General features: G+C 57.6%; 1 protein-coding gene and 1 non-coding gene across 9 annotated transcripts in view; both read right to left on the reverse strand.

Annotated features, from left to right (window-relative positions):
* LOC121032326 (uncharacterized) overlaps positions 1 to 10,940 on the reverse strand; it is a 17,150-nt gene extending 6,210 nt beyond the window's left edge. For 3 of the 8 annotated variants that reach the window (XR_005791232.1, XM_040478305.1, XM_040478302.1), the window contains exons 1-8: positions 10,577 to 10,937; positions 8,772 to 9,081; positions 6,074 to 6,635; positions 5,469 to 5,592; positions 3,482 to 3,574; positions 2,485 to 2,585; positions 642 to 734; positions 167 to 299 (exon numbers count right to left, since the gene is read on the reverse strand). Coding sequence is in view for 4 of the 8 variants with exons in the window: in XM_040478305.1 (XP_040334239.1) it covers positions 167 to 299; positions 642 to 734; positions 2,485 to 2,585; positions 3,482 to 3,574; positions 5,469 to 5,592; positions 6,074 to 6,635; positions 8,772 to 9,000 (1,335 nt within the window). In the remaining 4 variants the exon portion in view is untranslated. Of the gene's footprint in view, positions 1 to 166; positions 300 to 641; positions 735 to 2,484; positions 2,586 to 3,481; positions 3,575 to 5,468; positions 5,593 to 6,073; positions 6,636 to 8,771; positions 9,082 to 10,576 lie in introns of all 8 variants that reach the window. The other 5 variants (XR_005791235.1, XR_005791234.1, XR_005791233.1 and 2 more) reach the window with 4 other exon arrangements.
* Positions 9,916 to 10,022, reverse strand: LOC121032428 (U6 spliceosomal RNA). The gene has a single exon (XR_005791261.1). It is a non-coding gene; the product is annotated as a U6 spliceosomal RNA (small nuclear RNA).
* Positions 10,941 to 17,694: the final 6,754 nt, after the last annotated feature.

The raw sequence follows: 17,694 nt of genomic DNA on the forward strand, positions 1-17,694 counted from the left end.
GCCTGACCGGGAACATCTCTAGCCCATTCTGTCATCGCTGCCATGTCCCTCCCCAGCAAAGACTCTGCTGGGCTGGGCAGAAGTCCAGGGAGACACGGGCAGGCGCCTTCTGCCTAGGTTTTCTAGAAGAGACCCCACGCCAGTGCTGGGGCGGGGACGGCATCACCTGGCACAGGGCTCTGACTCTAAGCAGGAGGTGGTCCCGGCTGTGGCCCTCAATGGCGTGGATGGCACCCTGTACCGCGGTCACCAGGTCTGCAGGTGGAAAGCATGCCTGACTCAGCTCCTGCCACGTTTTCCTGTTGGGGTAACCAAAGGGGGTCCGTGGGGCCTGGCCCAGAGCCCTGCCACAGCCCCAAAGCTGCAGCACACCGGCCACACCCCTGCGCCTCTGTGCGCCCTGGGACAGATGGGAGGCTGACGGTCCCTCATTTCTGCTGCCGTTGCTGTCTCTCCCATCCCACTGTTTTTTCTCTCTGTACTTATAGACTGTTGTATCCGCGTGCCTTAAAATGCAAAAGGTACAGTGGAAAACTCCTCTCCCCACTTTTTTCACGAAGGACAGCAAATCCGGATCGTCCACTGCCTAGCCTGCCGGGGCCCACCGGCCCCGCCCACACCCGGGTCACGCCCCCACGCACCTGAGGATGCAGCAGTTTCCCAGCACGTGCACCTCGGGGAAGGCCCCCGCAGTGGCGTTCTGCTGCAGGAAGTGGACAGCCTCGTCCTGGTACCTGCGGTGTGAAGCGGGAGATGCAGCCCCTCCCACCGGCCGCAGGGCCCTCCCACCGGCCGCAGGCCCCGCCCGCCGGCCGCAGGCCCGCCCGCCGGCCGCAGGCCCCGCCCACCAGCCCCAGCCCCACCGGCCGGGTCCCTTCTCTGCTCTGACGGCCGCCGCCTCGTTCACAGAACCACAAACGTGGGTTGCAGGGACCGAGATGTTGACAAGGCGGCCGGGGTTTCCTTGGGCTGGCTCCGTGCCAGACCCGGCAGCCAGATGCTTCCTAAAGACATTTTCACCGAATGCCCTGGAGGACCGCTGGTGGCAGATGCTTGAGAACAGGATGGGGGTGGCTTTTCCCGTGGACTTGGAGCTGCGTCAGTGCTGTATCTGAGAAGCCCTCCCTCCCCGCCGGTGGAGGGGAAGGCGGGCAGACGAGGCCGTGCCCTCCAAGCCCCGGGAGCGTCGGCTGAGGCCTGGGGGTGCTCTCAAGCAGGGGAGGCCGGCACCCCACGCCCGGGCTGGGCCACTGAAGCTGCTCCAAAGCAGAGAGTAGGGGGAGGCTCCGGGACAGCACACACCCCTGCTCCCCAACAGCAGGACAGAAGGGGCGCCCTCACGAGTCTGAGTCCCTCGAACACAGATCAAACTGGCGGCCCAGCAACATTTTCTTAAACATTTAAAACCTGGCTGATTTCACCTAACAATCCATATCCCTGGCCTCTCTTAAGTAACCTGCCTCACAGCCACCCTTTATGGAGCCTGGGCCAGGTGAACACAGCCACTGCTGAAGTCTCCGGAGAAAGGGGCCTCGTGATGTGGTCTACACCGCGCTGTGCCCAAGGCATGCTTCTTAATCACAGGGGCCCAAGGACCCTGCAACGCTGAGCCCAGCCCCAGCCCGTCGGGAAAGAGGCAGAGTCCCCACCCAAATCCTTAGCCTGGGACAGAGCTGGGTGCGTGGCTCAGGACTCTGACAGTGAAAAGCAGAGGAAATGGGGGCACGGGCAGTCTCCCAGGTCCCTGGCCAAGGTTAGTAACCAAGATCATTTCTTATTAGTTATTTATTGGGGGGGGAGGGGCAGAGAGAGAGAGAGAGAGAGAGAGAGAGAGAGAGAGAATCCCAAGCAGGCTCCAGGCTCAGTGCGGAGCCCAACATGGGGCTCGACCCCACGAAATATGAGATCATGACCTGAGCCAAGATCAAGAGTGAGACACTCAACCGACTGAGCCACCCAGGTGCCCCAAGATAATATTTTGATGAAACATTTTAAAAAATCAAAACCGATCCAAAACATCCAGAATGAGCAAAACATGAAGTTTTAGATAAAGACAGAATTCGACTTTGCATGCTCATGACTGCCCTGCTGGGCTCCCCCTTCCTCCCAGTCCTGCTGTCCAGTACGGGAGCCCCAGCCCCAGGTGGTGTTTAAAGGTCAATTAACTAAAATTAAGTAAAAGTTAACTGTAGTCCCTCCATGGAACTAGCTTGACAGCCACGGGAGGCTGGAGACGCCATGTCAGAAGGTGCCACCATGGGACGTCTCCGCAGTCACACAGGGGCTGCCTCCAGAGCCAGGCGGGAGGTGGAGCAGGCCAGACTGGGGGCACCCAAAGCCAGTGCCCACCCCTTGCCCTGCTTCGGGAACTGGCCAAGCACCCGGTGGCCCGCGGGCGGAGGCTCGGCTGGCACTCTAACTGGGCTTCTGTGGACCCAGACACCCGTACCTCCTTCTCTAGGCAACGACCACCTTTTCACTTACCTGTTCAGAAACTTTGAAAATATTTCCAGAACCATGGCTTGAACTTGACTAGTGACCGATGGTCCAGTGGGTCTTGCTGCAACAATGGCTTCTTCCAGCAGCTGCCAGTCAAAGCAAGTGGCCTCTCAGGGGGGAACCCAGGGACCAATGACACAGCCGGCGGACCCTGGGAGACCGTGTCCCCCCCCAACTCTGTTATAGGAAGGGCTGACGCGCGGGAGCTGCACCCACACCCCTCCGCCACTCTGCCCGCTGCCGGTGGCACAGAGCAGACGCCTCCCGCCAGGCCCTCACTACCCCTCCCGGCCCCACCTGTGTTGCAGGCCTCTCTCGAACCCTCCAATCAGCCTGCAATCAGACAGCCTGAACGACCTCCTCATCCCCACGCATGGCTAGGCTTCTCCTGTCTGGCCCAGAGGCTGCCGCCACCCCCACCCCCACCCCCCACAAAGCTGCCAGCTCCCCACCTGACACTCTGAACAGGGCTTCTTGGCATAAAGGATGCATAACATGTTTTCTCCCTCCAACTCTGAGCAGTCAAGAGAAGCAACAGAAACTCCCAGCACAGATCCTCTTTAAAAAAACAAACCAAAAAAAAAAACCTCCCCCCTCCCCACACACGGGGTGGCCTCTCCTCCGAGGCCAAACATCCCACACCCCCATGGCTGCTTGACCCTCTCGTCGAGGCATCCCCAGACACTGGTCTCTCTGCAGATCCTACCTGAGGCCCCGGGCAGTCTCGTGAGCTGAGACATTCCAGGAGGAGGCCTGTCTCCTGAAGATGCGCCCTGCAGCCCAGCACTGGGACCCCATCTGTTGTGCCTGCCGCCCTCGGTCACTGACACCGTCCTTGCTGCACATGCGCCCGGCCACCCGTCAGTCATCGCCCCCCAGCACCCCATCCTTCCAGGCACCCCCCCCCACACACCAGGCGGGGCGCTCAGGAAGGGGCCAGGGACCCACGTGGTGGGCTGGAAAGACTCTGACTGGCGAATACCTGGAAGATTTCAAGGAACGTTGGGTGGGAGAACGGGGCCCACTTTTTCTGATCGCAGATCAGGACATTTTCTAGAGTCTCCTCCAGCCTTTCCTGCCCAGAAAACAGTAAAAGCAACTTTGATCCCCAGGCTTCTCTCCAGGGCTCCGCCCCAACTGAGGACAGGAGAGCGAGTAAGAACCAGAGCCCGCCCAGGAACTCCCCCCTTGACCAGCAGCCTGAAATCCGCCCACCGCCGAGGGACCCAGCGTCTAGATACACCCTCCTCCTCGTTCCTGGCCAGGCCGTCGCTCCCATCCCCGTCCGCTCATCTGCCTGGGGGTGATGGGCAGCTCCCACTCGCGGACAGCAGAGCCCATCAGCGGGCGTGGGCTGAGAGCTGAGAGGGCCGCCAGGGTCCAGAGACACACAGTCTGGGGACACAGGGACCACGGACCACTGGGGACCAGGTTGCACCAGGGAGACCCAGGGCCCTGGACACCAGCTCCTGGCCAGAAGAAACCTGAGTGTGACCTCTCAGGCCCGACCCCAGGCAGTGACAGAGGCTGTCCCTGGCAGGTCCCCCCAGGGGAAGCTGTCCTCCTCACCCGGCTGGCCACACGGCCAACACAGTGCGGCCGGGGGAGGGGGGGCGTCCTCAGGTTGGCTGCCCAGACTCCCACTTGGGTCTCCTCCCTAGCCCAGGTACCTCCATCTGAAGGCCCCTGGCGGGCCGTGGCCTTCCTATCTGCGGAAAGGGGCAGCCTGGAAGCTGATTGTCTCCACCAGCTCAGCCCTCGGTACTTTTTCCCTCCTAGCCCTGTCAGAAGCTGATGTCTGGCTGCCTGCCCGACGCCACTGACGGCGGGTGCTAGCCCTCACCCGACACGGGTGCCCGGCATCGCGCCTCTCGCGGGCATGGCCGCGCCACGACCCGGAAGGCGGCACCGTTGCTTGCGCCCCAGCTGCCTGTCTGAATTGCCCACCGGACACTGCAGCGCAGCCCTCGACGGCTGGGGCGTGGAACAGCGAGGAGTGAGGAGCCCCGTCTTCCCTGATCCGGCCCAGACTGCAACGCCACGGTTTTGGGGAGAGCCGTGAAGGACAAGGGGCCTCAAAACTCAGAGCCCTGAGTTTGCCGGCGAGGAAAAGGCTGGGCACTTACGCACCAGCTACTGGAAAATTCCCGTTAAGCCGAAACCGATTCTCTACCTCACGGTCGTAAAGCTTAGTTTCTCGGTCTGTTAGCTGAGATAGGCAGAAAGCTTCCCTGCCTCCCAAAACATCTCTTCCGCCGGTGCCCGTGACACTAGACGTGTCTGTGCCACGGCCAGGGAGGCCGTTATGGGAGGTCACGTCTGTCAAAAGCGATCACAGGGGCGCCTGGGCGGCTCAGTTGGTTGCACGCCTGACTTCAGCTCAGGTCACGCTCTCAAGGTTTGTGAGCTCGAGCCCCGCATCAGGCTCTCTGCTGTTAGCACAGAGCCCTCTTAGATCCTCTGTCTCCTTCTTTCTCTGCACCTCCCCCACCTACACTCTCTCTCACAAATGAATAAACATTAAAACAAAAAAAAAAAAGACCATAGTAGGAAATCGCGACGTCCCCTTAAGTCCTCTCCGTCTGCCAAGGATTAACCGTATGCACCCACCTTGGGGCAGCTGGCTTTCCACCCGAGGCTCGCCGGCCCTGCTCTGTAGCCACCGGTGTGGAAGTGGCCAGACTGCGCTCACTGGTCGGGACAGTGACCTCTGGTCTGGCACGCTCTCTCCGGGCCCGCGATACGCCTCACACCTCAGACCCACGGCACGTGGTTACTTCCCACGTGACAGTGCTCAAGGGCCAGAATGGGCACGGCATCATCACCCCTGCAGCCCTAGGAGTGGACTGGGGCTCTGGCTCCAGCCCACCATCCGGGGCCCGCCCTGGCCCATCCCCTTTCCTGTTGTCCCCCAGCCAGATGTGGGACAAGGAGACCTCTGGGTGGTGGAGACTCCTGGACCCATTTACCTGGATCAGCCCCACTAGCTTCTTCTGCACTTGGGACATCCAGGTCACAAACATCATGGAGTCCAGGAGGCACCCGGCCGTGGGCTTCTGGGAGGTGGAAGGTGCATTCGGAAGCGTCTCCCTGCCGGGTTGGAAGGAACCACGAGGGGCACAGAGCTGAGCTGGGGTTGGGGGAGGGACTGGGCTACGGAGGACAGCTCAGCGCTAAGGGCAGTGGACTCCAGGCCGGGCCTCGCCCCCTCCCCAGCCTGTGCTGCCCGCCCCTCGCCCCTGCACAAGGCCCAGTGACTGGAGCGGGCAGCTGGGGTTGAGAAACCAGAGCCAGAGGCTCTGTTGGCGTAGACCAGTCTCTGGTCACACACAAGTGTGGACCGTGAGCCCCCCCTCCCCCCCCCCACACACAAAAACACACCCTAACATACTAACGCACCGGCACATATACACGACAGGCACACTGACACGCATGTGTCCCCGAGGCTGGGGCTGCATCTGCCTTCTCCGGCCACCAGCCCCGCCCAGGTGGCCCCTCGAAAGGCTCTGTGTCGACCGCAGCCCTGGCCTGGGGGCCCTCACCCAGGACCCCAAGCTCCTCCAGGAGGACTCACCCCAGCTGCCCAAACAAGGTCGTCCTGCCCCAGGCATACAGCACGCAGCAGCTGTTCCAGCTGGCGCCGCAGGAGTGCTTGAGCTCCAAGAGGCGGCTGAGGAGGACCTCCTGGAAGCAGGTGCTGTAGATCGTCCAGAGGCGGGCCCCCAGCTGGCTCGCCCTCAGTGACCCCAGGCCCTGTCTCACAGCCTCCTCTAGCTTCTCCAGGAAAGGGCCCAGCTTGTCCCTGGGGTCCCAGGTGGGCACTCGGGCCTCAGCGTCATTTCTCAGCAGCCTCTCCAGCTGACTGCCCCAGGTGGCGACTGTGCCATCCTCGAGGGTACCGGCCTCCGGGCTCGGGGGCTTGTCCTGTGTGTACTCCACAGTGTCCAGCACTGCCTGGAGCTTCAGCTCCAGCTCCTGGCCGTGCCTGACGCCCTCCAGAGCCTGCTGGACCACCTGCCACATGCTCTGGGCCAGAGCCTGGTACTGGGGGCCGCAGTCCTGCCCTTCCCATGCTGACGCGGAGACGCTCAGGTAGGCTTCCCGAAACTTCCCCTCCTGCACCAACTGTTGGAAGCCTGGAAGAAAAGAACCCAAAAGGATGGCTCAGCGGAGGGACTCGGAAGAATGGGGGAAACCGGGGAGGGGGAGGGGCGCCCGCCCAGGATTCTTCCCCAGAGTGGGGTGGGTGTGGGCTGAGCTGGTGTCAGGGGAACCACGCACGAAGATGAGGCAGTGGCTTGAAGAGCCTTTGGGGACGGGGCTCCTTGCGGCCAGTCAGGATCAGCAGGGCACGAGTCTGCACGAGGGTCACAGAAGACTGGTAGGCTTTCCACCGTGTCCCCCTCGCAGCAGGAAAGCTTAACACGAGCGGTTCCTTCCCATGAGCCTCTAAGCGCCCAGGGCGATGCACGGTCTGCGCTTTCATCAGCGGCGCATTGTCAACCCGACATTGAGGCAGCAAAGGCGCTTTCCCGACCAGAGGCACGGACAGGGGGGTCCAACAGAGGTAGTAGGAAATAGGGTCAAAGGAATGCCCATCAGGACCACATGGAGGGCTCGCTGCAGCCCAGGCTGGAATGTGCATCTGGGACAGGTTCCCAGGGGGGTGCCAACAGTGCCGGTCCTCTGCAAGGAGGGAGGGATGCGAAGGGAAGAATTCCGCCTTGGGTCCCAGAGGAGCCTCAGCAAGACACTGCAGCCTGTAGCTGCAGGAGGCGGGCTCTGATGAGGCTCAGATGGGAGAGAGGAACTGGGAGACAGGGCTGTCCAAAGCACTTGAACACTTGGACACTGATTCTTATGGACTTCAACTTGGAGGGGCAGTTTTGAACTTTAAATTCTCCCTGGAAGCTTCAGAACGAGAAGGCAGGTATATTTCAAGTTGGGGCGCAGAATGCCTTCCTGTCATCAAGGGCGAACGCATGCCCCTCCCCCCATTTCCTATTCTTCCTTTCTCCTAGCAAGAACGAACGTGTGATGCCAGGAGCTGGGCAGCCGTCTTGGGCCACGAGACAGGAACCCCATGTGGAGGATGGTGGAGGGGTCCAATGGTGGAGGGGTCTGGGTCCCTGATCGCGGAGGAGCCCTGGACCACCTACCCAAATCTTCCATGAGAGAAGCACACGTTTTATCTTGCTTTATCTTAAGCCACTGTTTGTTGGGCGTCTCAGTGAAAGCAGCTGAACTTATAACAATACGAAGAGTTGAGGAGGAGTGGAATGTGGGTTGGAAATTATTTTGCCCCAAGCAGGACAGCCTTTGACAGCCTTGAACTATTCTGAAGGTGGAGATTCCCTGTCTACTTCTCATAGATGGCTCCCTGTGGACAGTAATTAATTAGATTGGATGTGGAAATAGGAACCGTGACCCCTGGAATCTCTGTGGCTGTCACCAGGTGCAGGGGCTGCCTGGACATCATTCCCCTTCCTTCCAGAGCTGTGCCGTCCAGCACGGCTGCCCCGAGCCACCCGTGGTTACTGAGCACTGAAAACGTCAAACCTGAGCTGTGCTGTCAGGGTAAAACACACACCAGATTTCCAAGACTTAGCAGGGGGGAAGAAAAAGAATGTAGCATACCTTAATTTTAATACCGATTGAACGTTGAAACATGTTGAAATACTACCTCAGCTCTATTGGGCTGAAGAAAAGATATTACTAAAGTTAATTTCACCCGTTTCTTTTTCAATGCTTCCTGTGACTCCTGAGAACTTGAAATCACTGCCCGGCTCACACTCGATCTCCTCAGACAGCACGAGCCTAGAATATACTTGCCCCTCTCCCTCCAACACGGGATTCCGATTTATCCCCCACCAACCTGGCTCTTTTCTGGGCAGGGGGCCACGATCCGCCCCCCCCACCCCCCGCCCAAAACAGAAGACCTGCCCTTACAACGTCCTGAGGTCTCGACTGCGTTGCTATTTCTTAGCAAGAATATTGGTGGGGTCGGGCCGGGCCGGTTTGCTCTGTTCTGGGGCTTCTCTCACTCCCCCAGCACACATCAGAGCCCCCGTGCGCTTAGCAGCCCGGCTCCGTGACGGCTGTCGTGTGGCGGGGGGTGATGGTGAGCAAGCCGGCCCCCCTCCCCTCGTGGGGCCCTCCAACCCTCCGAGTGACACCCAGGAGGGTGGCACGCCGTACGTATTGAAAGAAAGGCCGAGTGAGCAAGCAAAAGATGGGGAAACAGTACAAAGATGAGAAGACGACGCCCATACCTTGGGAGGTTTCGTCCAGAGGAATGACACTCTGGGGCCCTTTGTTTGTGTGCAGTCCTTTCAGAAACCCGGTAATCCTCCTTAGGTTCAAAGGATGGCCTCTGGGCTGTCGTCTCGGGTGCCCCTGAGGCTCAGCGAGCAGGATTTGTCCACACTCGCTCCCAGCTTCTTCCCCTCCGAGCCTGGATTTCCTCCTGCCCCAGAAGACCTTCCTGTGGACTAGATCCATCCCACTGCTCTAGTGCCTGACAGCGGCTTGGCCCCACCGACACCTGGCACAGCCTCTGAGTCACGGGGCGTGTTACTCTCTCTCTCTGCCGAACCAAAGAAATAGGAGGAAGTGGGTGACTGCCAGAGAAATTTCCTCTTGTGTTTAAAAATATGGCTGTTAATGCTTTTGAGAAGTCCCCAAATCTCACTGCCCGGGGCAAAGAGGTGGTAATCTCACTGTTCAGTCCAGGAATGTTTCCCTGACATCTTGAGCCAACCCCAGGTCGGAGCAAAGGCCGGGAAGTTAGGCAGAGCACGTGAAGCCTGTGGTCACAGTGGACCCCCATCACCACCACCACCACACTCCCACCCCACCGTTGCTGTCGAAAAGTGAGAATAAACTCTTGTTTGGGTTTTTGGATGTTTATTTATTTATTTTGAGAGAGAGCGCGCGAGCGAGTGGGGGAGAGGCAGAGAGGGAGGGAGACAGAGAATCCCCAGCAAGCTCCATGCTGTCGGCACAGAGCCCGATGTGGGGCTCGAACCCACAAACTGTGAGATCGTGACCTGAGCCCTACCTGGATGCTTAACCGACTGAGCCGCCCAGGCGCCCACTTCTTCGGATTTTTTAAAAGTCTATCATTTGGGGCGCCTGGGTGGCTCAGTCGGTTGAACATCGGACTCTCGGTTTCGGCTCAGGTCATGATTTCACTGTGAGTTCAAGCCCCGCTTCCGGGTCTGTGCTGACAGTGTGAGCCTGCTTGGGATTCTCTCTCTCCCTCTCTCTCTCTGTGCCCCTCCCCCACTTGTGTTCTCTCTCTCTCTCTCTCTCTCTCTCTCTCTCTCTCTCTCTCAAAATAAATAAACTTGAAAAAAAAGTCTGTCATTAACAAAGAAATTACTCATAGCTATTTTTTTTTATAAAACAGGCTTTAAAAATACGGAACACTTCCCAAATTTGTGTCATCCCTGCACAGGGGCCCTGCTCATCTTCTCGGTGTCATTCCAATTTTAATGCATGTGCAGCTGAAGTGAGAGCTCTTTTTTTCATTATTATTACAGCAAAGCACAGACAACATAAACTTTACCATTCGAACCATCTGTAAGTGTACAAGTCAGGGGTATTGAGCAACACCCTTCCAGTAAGGTCTGCAAACATCACCACCATCCATCCCCAGGACTTTTTTTGTCATTCCAAACGAAAACTGCCCCCGTTAAATGTGAACTTCTGTTCCCCTGGCCCCGGCTCCCGGAGACCACCCTACCTGCTGTGTCTGTGATTCTGACCACTCTAGGGACCTCACATAGGTGGAAGCATGCAGTGTTTATCCCTCTGTGACTAGCCTAATGTCCTCAAGTTTCATCCTTGACGTAGCAGGTGTCAGAATAATGCTCCATCGTATGGATAGACCCGCTTTGTTTGTCCACGTATCTGTCCGTGGACCCTTGGGTGGCTTTTGGCTACTGTGAATGATGGTGTTCTGGACACATGTGTGCACGTGTCTGTTCAAGTCCCTGCTCTCAGTTTGTAGCTCTGGTTTCTTTTTCACCGACAGAGGAGGTATCACCGCTGTGGTTCCGAAAGCCTCACGTACCTTGGACGTGCTCACTGCCCGAGTAGGTGGGTGGCATCCTCGAGAAGCCACCGCTCGCCTCCCAGGAGGCTTCACGGGGACACTGCCGCCTGCGGCATCGCCCAAACCCTGGAGCGGCTTCTGTCCAGTGTGGTGTGAGGTAGGGATCCGGTGCCGTCTTTCTCCGTGGGGAGAACCTGCTTTCCAGTGGTTACCAAAGAGTGTCCCCTCCCCCGTGCCCTGATTTGACAGGCCAGCTCTGTCTCCTGCATCCAACATGGAAACTTGGATCTGCAGCAACCCAGATGGCAGCTTTAACCACTAGCCAGAGAGCTCCGAGGATACATTCAGAGTCCCCGACCTGGACCCCATGTATCCCATGGGAGTTTCCTGTTGCTACTGTAACAAATTACCACCAGCTTAGCGACTTAAACCATGCAAGTTGCAAGTTTTCTTTGCTGCTGTTCCAGAGGTCAGAGATCTGGCTGGGCGTCTCTGGGGTGTGTTCCTTCCTCCCGCAGCCCTGGGAGGGAACCTATTTCCTGCTTTACCACCCTCCTGATGCTGCCCGTGCTCTTAGGCTCACAGGCCTTTCCTCCAGTCTGCAGATCCAGCAGTGGCTGGCTCGCATCTGGTCTCAGCTCTGCCTCACTCTCCCCCTGGTAGGGACCCAGGGATGACATCAGGCCACGAGACAGGCCAGGGTGGGCTCCTCTGTGAGGTCAGCTCATCAGCAACCTTATTTCTGTCGCATCCTCCGCTCCCCCTTTGTGGTGGAAGGGGGAGCCGTCAGGCGGGCATCGCTGGGGGGCGCTATTCTGCCTACAGCACACCCCCTTGGGAACAGCCTCCCCTCTCTCCTCAGCTTCACGGGGTGACTTCCCAAAGCACTCAGCATCTCCACGCTCTAGTGGCCAAGGGCAGGCCGCCAAAATGGCGTGTTGATTATTTTACATTGAAGCTGCTTGGGAAGCTTCCGGTATAAGGTCACTGAGACCCTCCCCTGTCCCCAGAAAGCAGGATGTAAACCTCCCACATGAAACGTGTCCTGTCGGTACTGAGAAGCAAAACAACACCCTTATCACCAGAGACAGAAAAACTAGAGCCAAGAAGGCCGTAGCGACAACCATGTTATGTTCTGCTGATCTCGTACCTCGGTCCAAATTCCACTTAGAATTCTTCACTAGTCAAAGCTCCCAGACCCTGAAAGAGGGACCCTTTCACACCACTGGTGAGAATGCAAACTGGGGCAGCCACACTGGAAAACAGAGCGGAGGTTCCTCAAAAAAATTACAAATAGATCTACCCTACGACCCAGCAATTGCACTACTAGGTATTTATCCATGGGATGCAGGTGTGCTGTTTCGAAGGGACACAGGCACCCCCATGTTTATAGCAGCCCTGTCGACAATAGCCAAAGTCTGGAAAGAGCCCACATGTCCATCAATAGATGGATAAAGAAGATATGGTATATATACACAATGGAGTATTATTCGGCAATCAAAAAGAATGAAATCTTGCCATTTGTAACTTTGTGGATGGAACTAGAGGGTATGATGCTAAGCGAAATTAATCAGAGAAAGACACATATCATATGACTTCACTCACATGAGGACTTTAAGACACAGAACAGATGAATATAAGGGAAGGGAAGCAAAAATAATATAAAAACAGGGAGGGGGACAAAACAGAAGAGACTCTTAAATATAGAGAACTGAGGGTTGCTGGAGGGGAGGTAGGTGGGGGCATGGGCTAAATGGACAAGGGGCATTGAGGACACTTGTGGGGTTGAGCACGGGGTGTTATATGTAGGGGATGGATCACTGGAATCTACTCCTGAAGTCATTGTTACACTATATGCTAACTAACTTGGATGGATGTAAATTTAAACAAACAAACAAACAAACAAATAAATCTCCCAAACACCTGTTTTCTTTATCCTGCCAATTTCTCAAAATTTAGTGCTTCTCTGTCTAAAAGTACAGAAAGTCTAAAAGAGACCCGTCTGGGTCTCTTCCTTAGGTCTCAGTTTTATATTAGGCCTCCGTGCACACAGAACAAAACTTTGGGTTTTTTGTCCCGTTGACCCATCTCACGTTAGCTTAGTCTTGAGTCCAGCTGGAAGATCCCCGAGGTAGAGAAGAATTCTTTCTTCCCTGCGACAGGATCGCCCTCGCCCCTTCAGGTCCCCTCCCCCACCCAGTCGGACGGGTCCCATGTTTCTCTGAACCCGGTTCCACAGCACACTCCCACGAGCCTTGTCCTTAGGGACTCAATTCAACATTCTAGAACAGTCCTCCATTTCTAGGACAGCGCCTTGGTTTCCGAGGACCATCTGGCTCATTTGCCATTCCCTGTGTTCCTACTTCCTGCTCACAGAGACGGAAACACACGCATAGCCACACTTAACTAAGGGACACAGAGCTCACAGAACACAGCGAGCGTGCAGAGATGTTGGCATTGCCCTAAACACACACCACAATATCCCCCTCCCCACGTGTTGCAAAACAGGGCCCCTGTCCGGTGCCATGAGGCAGGTGCTACTTTATAGATATGCAGTGAGACAAGGAGATGGCCTGAGGCCCTGCAGCTGGAAGGTGCTAGAACGGGGGAGCCAGCCCCACAGGCAACTCCAGAGCTTCTCCTCCTAGAAATGCTGGGGGGGGGGGGTGCTCCCAGAGAATCCTTTTTTTCCTGATGCAAAGACTTTTGGGCTCTGAATATGAAGCATGCTGTATCCAGCATCCAGAACCAGAAAGATACTCCCACAGCCTGAAGGGAAGTCCGTACAATGTCCGTAAACTGACCAAAGTCCGTAAACTGACCAACTCCCAGCTTAGGAGCCTCCTGGGGACAGAAGGTGGGTCTGCCAGGCTGGAGAGAAATCTCGAAGAATCCCAAAGTTTCACTTTCTGTTTCGCTTTTCCTGTTTTTCTGGAGTTTCTCAGAAACCATTTGGAAGTTCCCTTTGTCTCCCTCACCCCCTCAAATCACATCCTAGTAGATGAGTTCATGTGAGGCAACAAACGCCCTCTTCATGGGGTTTCCAGCCTCTTACGAGACTACCCAGGGTCCCAGCACAGCTGCCCACCCGAGTGGAATGTCCCCTCCCTCTTCTCTAGTTCAAGGGGCGCCTGGCAGGTTACACAGGCCCCTGCTGGACTCCAGCTCACACTGGCACCCCCGGGAGGGAGAGGCAGGCTTTCTGTAGATGTCCCCTCGCCTCCACGCTGCAGGGCACCACCCCGAAGGGGTCCCAGGAAAGCCCCAGCCTGAGCCAGCTGCTCAGAACCCCACCGGCGTGGCCACAGCTCAGGGGAGCTCAGGACAGAGTGCGGCAGCCGCTGCAAAAACTCTAGCTGGGCGCCGTCCCCACGAGCCTGAGGGCTTCCCCCTAACCCTCCCGAGCCTGTTCTCTCCCTTTACCAACTATCTTCACCAGACAGATCGGAGCGATGCGCCCCTCCCTTTCTAGCACCAGATGGTGGAGCTTAGAACCCAGCCATCCACGCGTGGTTCCCATGCAGGGGGGCGAGGGGGATGTGCCAGGCCCATGAAGGTGTTAAATGCACGCACCCCCAGCCCTAGCAATTCCACTACGAAAACTTCAATATCCTAACAGATCCAGATTCCCTGCACAACCCGGACCTCAGCGCCTTTATAAACGCTGAAGCCACGTACAGGCTGGAACGCACCTGGAAGGAACCAGCCTAATAAACTGTCTACAGCAGTCAGACCAGTTGGAACTCCCACAGCCACTGATGGCGACGAGGCTCATCTCGAGACGCACAACTCAAGGAAAAGAGCCAAGGGCAGCGCACACACAGCTTTTAGAGGTCACCTTGGCGGCCTGCTCGCGGCCCACCTTCCTCTGTCTTCAAAGCCGGAAGGATAGCATCCCTAACCTGTCATCACCTCTCTCCCTCCGACCACAGGTGGGGAAGGCTGTCCACCTTGAAGGACTCATGATGCCACTGGACACCCTTAATCACACCTGCACCGTCCCTTTCTCCGTGTCGCGCATTCACGTCCCAAGAATTAGGGCGAGAATATCTTTACGCCTTGACCGTTATTACTCTGCCAACCAAAACAGTGCATCCTAAAGGCTGCTTGTGGTCATCTACAGGGAGAGTCCCCATTCCTTTTCGTGGGTACATCCTCTTTAGCCCTCCAAGGACGGACCACAGCCTACTCAACCGTTCCCTTCTGTGAGGAAATAAATGGAATTTTCTCTTGAATCCACTTTACTATAAGCCCAGTGGAATCCCAAACACACCCCTGAATATTTACCAGCTACTGATTATACAGCTGAAACAAATATTTTTAGTAAGCAGCAAATTCTACACTGGCTCCCTGACCCACAGAATAAAGGTTTCCGGATAGAAAAGACTTCACTAGAGGACGAAACAAGTGCTGAAGGGAATCCTAGAGATGAGGGTGTCGTCAAGGACAGAAACACACTCCCATCTGACTCTGGACAGAGATACCCTGCCGGCCAGCCCCCAGTGCTGCTAATCACACCCCTTGATACAAAATCCTCTCTCCCGGGGCACCTGGGTGGCTCAGTCGGTTAGGCACCCGACTCTTGATTTCTGCTCAGGTCTTGATCTAATGGTTGATGAGTTCAAGTCCTGCCTCAGGCTCCAAGCTGTCAGTGCAGAGTCTGCTTGATATTCTCTCTCCCTCTCTCTCTGCCCCTCCCCGGCTCATTCTCTCCCTCCCCCCCCCACCCATCTCTCAAAATAAATAAATACAACTTAAAAAAATCCTCCCTCCCAAAGCGTATGAAATCTGCTTGCTTGCCTCTGTTCCTGCCACTGCCCCATCCAAGCATCCTAACTGCAGATCCGTGACAGCAGGCAGGCTCTCTCCTGCTCCCTTCCAGGGCTGGTCTTGGTGTTCAAATGCAGATCTGGTCAACTCACCCCTACTCAGCCAGCTTCCTGTCGCCCAAGGACTCAGTCACATTTATTAGAGGACTGAAGTCTTGAAGACCTTTTGGCCCATCCCACCTCCCTGCCTACCTGCCCCCCTCGGCGCTGCAGCCACACAGCTCCTGCCCGCCCCCTTCCCTCACTCTCCCCCTCCTCCTCCAGGAGGCCCCCAAGACAAGAGCGCAAGAGCCAGATGTGTGCCTCGTGGCCCCTGACCTCTACCTCTACCTGTTCAGCATCCCTCTTCCCAAAGACTTCTGCATGAGATCGGGCCTGGGTTGGCTCCTGAGTCCTGTTGCCCGGCAGGGCCTCGTGCATTCAGAGTTCAGCAGAGACTGGCTGAATGAATGAATGAATGAATGAATGAACATGTGGATCAAAGAGTCTCCGAGGCCCCTCTTAAGGTGTGTGCCTTCCCACAGCACCTCTCCTGCTGGAGTGGGGGCCGGGCCGGGGCCCCTCAAGCCCTTCTGCCTCTGGGGCTGGGCGACTCCCCAGGCTTTGCCCCCTCTCTGGAGCAGTGGGCCTGACCAGCGATGTCCACCTCTGCCCCGTGAGCAATCATAGTTCCATGAAAAAAAAAAACGAAGCTTCGTGGTGGGTCGCTCCCATGGGTGTTGCCTAAGCGGGGCTGGGGCCAGGAGAGAAGGGTCTTCCCTCCCTCAGGTGCCCCTTGGAGCCCCACTGTCCACAGAAGCAGAATGACGCTGGGATAATCTCTCCCACATCCTAAATTCCCAGGAAGCCGGCAAAATCGGGCAACGCGTCCCCTTTGTAAAATTTTCCTATTCATCGAGATGCCCACTTGCCCTTTCAGAACCTGCCCCTGTGTCTGTCCCCCCTCCCTCCCCTCCAGGGGTCTGCTGACTGAGGTGGGCCGGCCACTTGCCACTCGAGGGGGCCACGCGTGAGCAGCTGGCTGGGGGGAGAGGAGGCCATGTGCATGTGGGAACACAGGAAGTAACCCCACAGAGCCCAGGATCAGTCTGTCCAACCTGGAGTAAGAAAGCTCTCCCTCGACTGTTCTGACTCCGACGGATCCGGCTCAGGCCCTGCGGCCGGAGGCTACGGCAACGCCTGGTCTCTCTCCTAGAACCCTAAAGAAACAGAGCGTGGGGCCCAGAGGATAGGGACAGACGCTGCGGTCCTCACCCACCCTCGTTCCCGGGAGGAAGAGCTCGCTGTCCGTGCCTGTGGAGCCCCCAAGAGGGCCGGTGTGGGCGCAGGCTGTGGCCTCCCCCGGGCGCAGTGTCCACTCCTGGTCCCCAGCAGCCTCGAAGTGCACCCGCACAGACCCACCCCGGAAGCCCCCCACCTCCTCTTCCTCCACTGGGAGACAGTGCAACAGCTTTGACACTCATCACCAGGGCAGGAGAGAGGACGTGGGGGGTGGGGGAGGAGAGGTGGGGGGGCGGGGAGGCTGGGACCCCATACTCAGGAGACGAGGAAGGGGCGATGGCCTCTTCCCCGGGGCAAAAAGCACAACGTTACGTCGAGACGGACCCCCTTCGGCAGTGTCGAGGAGTCTACCCATTTGGGGGCCACTAACCGTGTGAAGAGTTGAAGTTCAAAAGTGAGGTCAAGGGAAAGGGGCGGCGGGTGGGGAGGAAGCTGCGAACCCTCGGAGGCGGGTTCGGAACGAGGGCGAGGGCGCAGCGCGGGGAGGCCCTCCGGGCCTGGGCACCGCGGGGCGCCACCTGTCGCGGGCCGCAGCCGCCGGGCTCGGGCTGGCGAGTGCGGCGCCGCTGGCTTCCCCGGGAGCCGCGGCCGCGCGGCCGCACCTGCGGGACTGGCGCCCCCCCACCGCGCTTCCCTCCCGGGTCCGGGAACACGTCGGGGCCGCTGCAGGGCCGGCTGCAGAATCCGGATGAGAAAAGGCCTCGGCCCCGGGCCGCCGCGACTAATACCGGAGACACGAGCGGGAAGCTAAGTCTGCGGACACCCGATCTCCGCCGAGACGGCGGCCGCGTGCCGCCACCTGGTGGCCAGGGCTGGGAGCGTCCGCTGGCGTTTGGCGCTTTGCCCACCTGGTGGCGACTCGACCCAGGTGAGACCCGGAGAGCGGGACTGAGATCTTCCCCTCAGAAGACAGGTGAGAGCCTGATCAACGGGGGACATTTTCTGAGTAATGTTTCCATAAACATTTGAAGGCTCTGAGTTCTTTCAAGAAAAATCCTTTCCAAAAAAAAAGAGGCAGAGCACAGA

The sequence above is a fragment of the Herpailurus yagouaroundi genome, unplaced genomic scaffold (genome assembly GCF_014898765.1).
Source record: "Herpailurus yagouaroundi ecotype Mexico unplaced genomic scaffold, PumYag 141, whole genome shotgun sequence".
Lineage (NCBI taxonomy): Eukaryota > Metazoa > Chordata > Mammalia > Carnivora > Felidae > Herpailurus > Herpailurus yagouaroundi.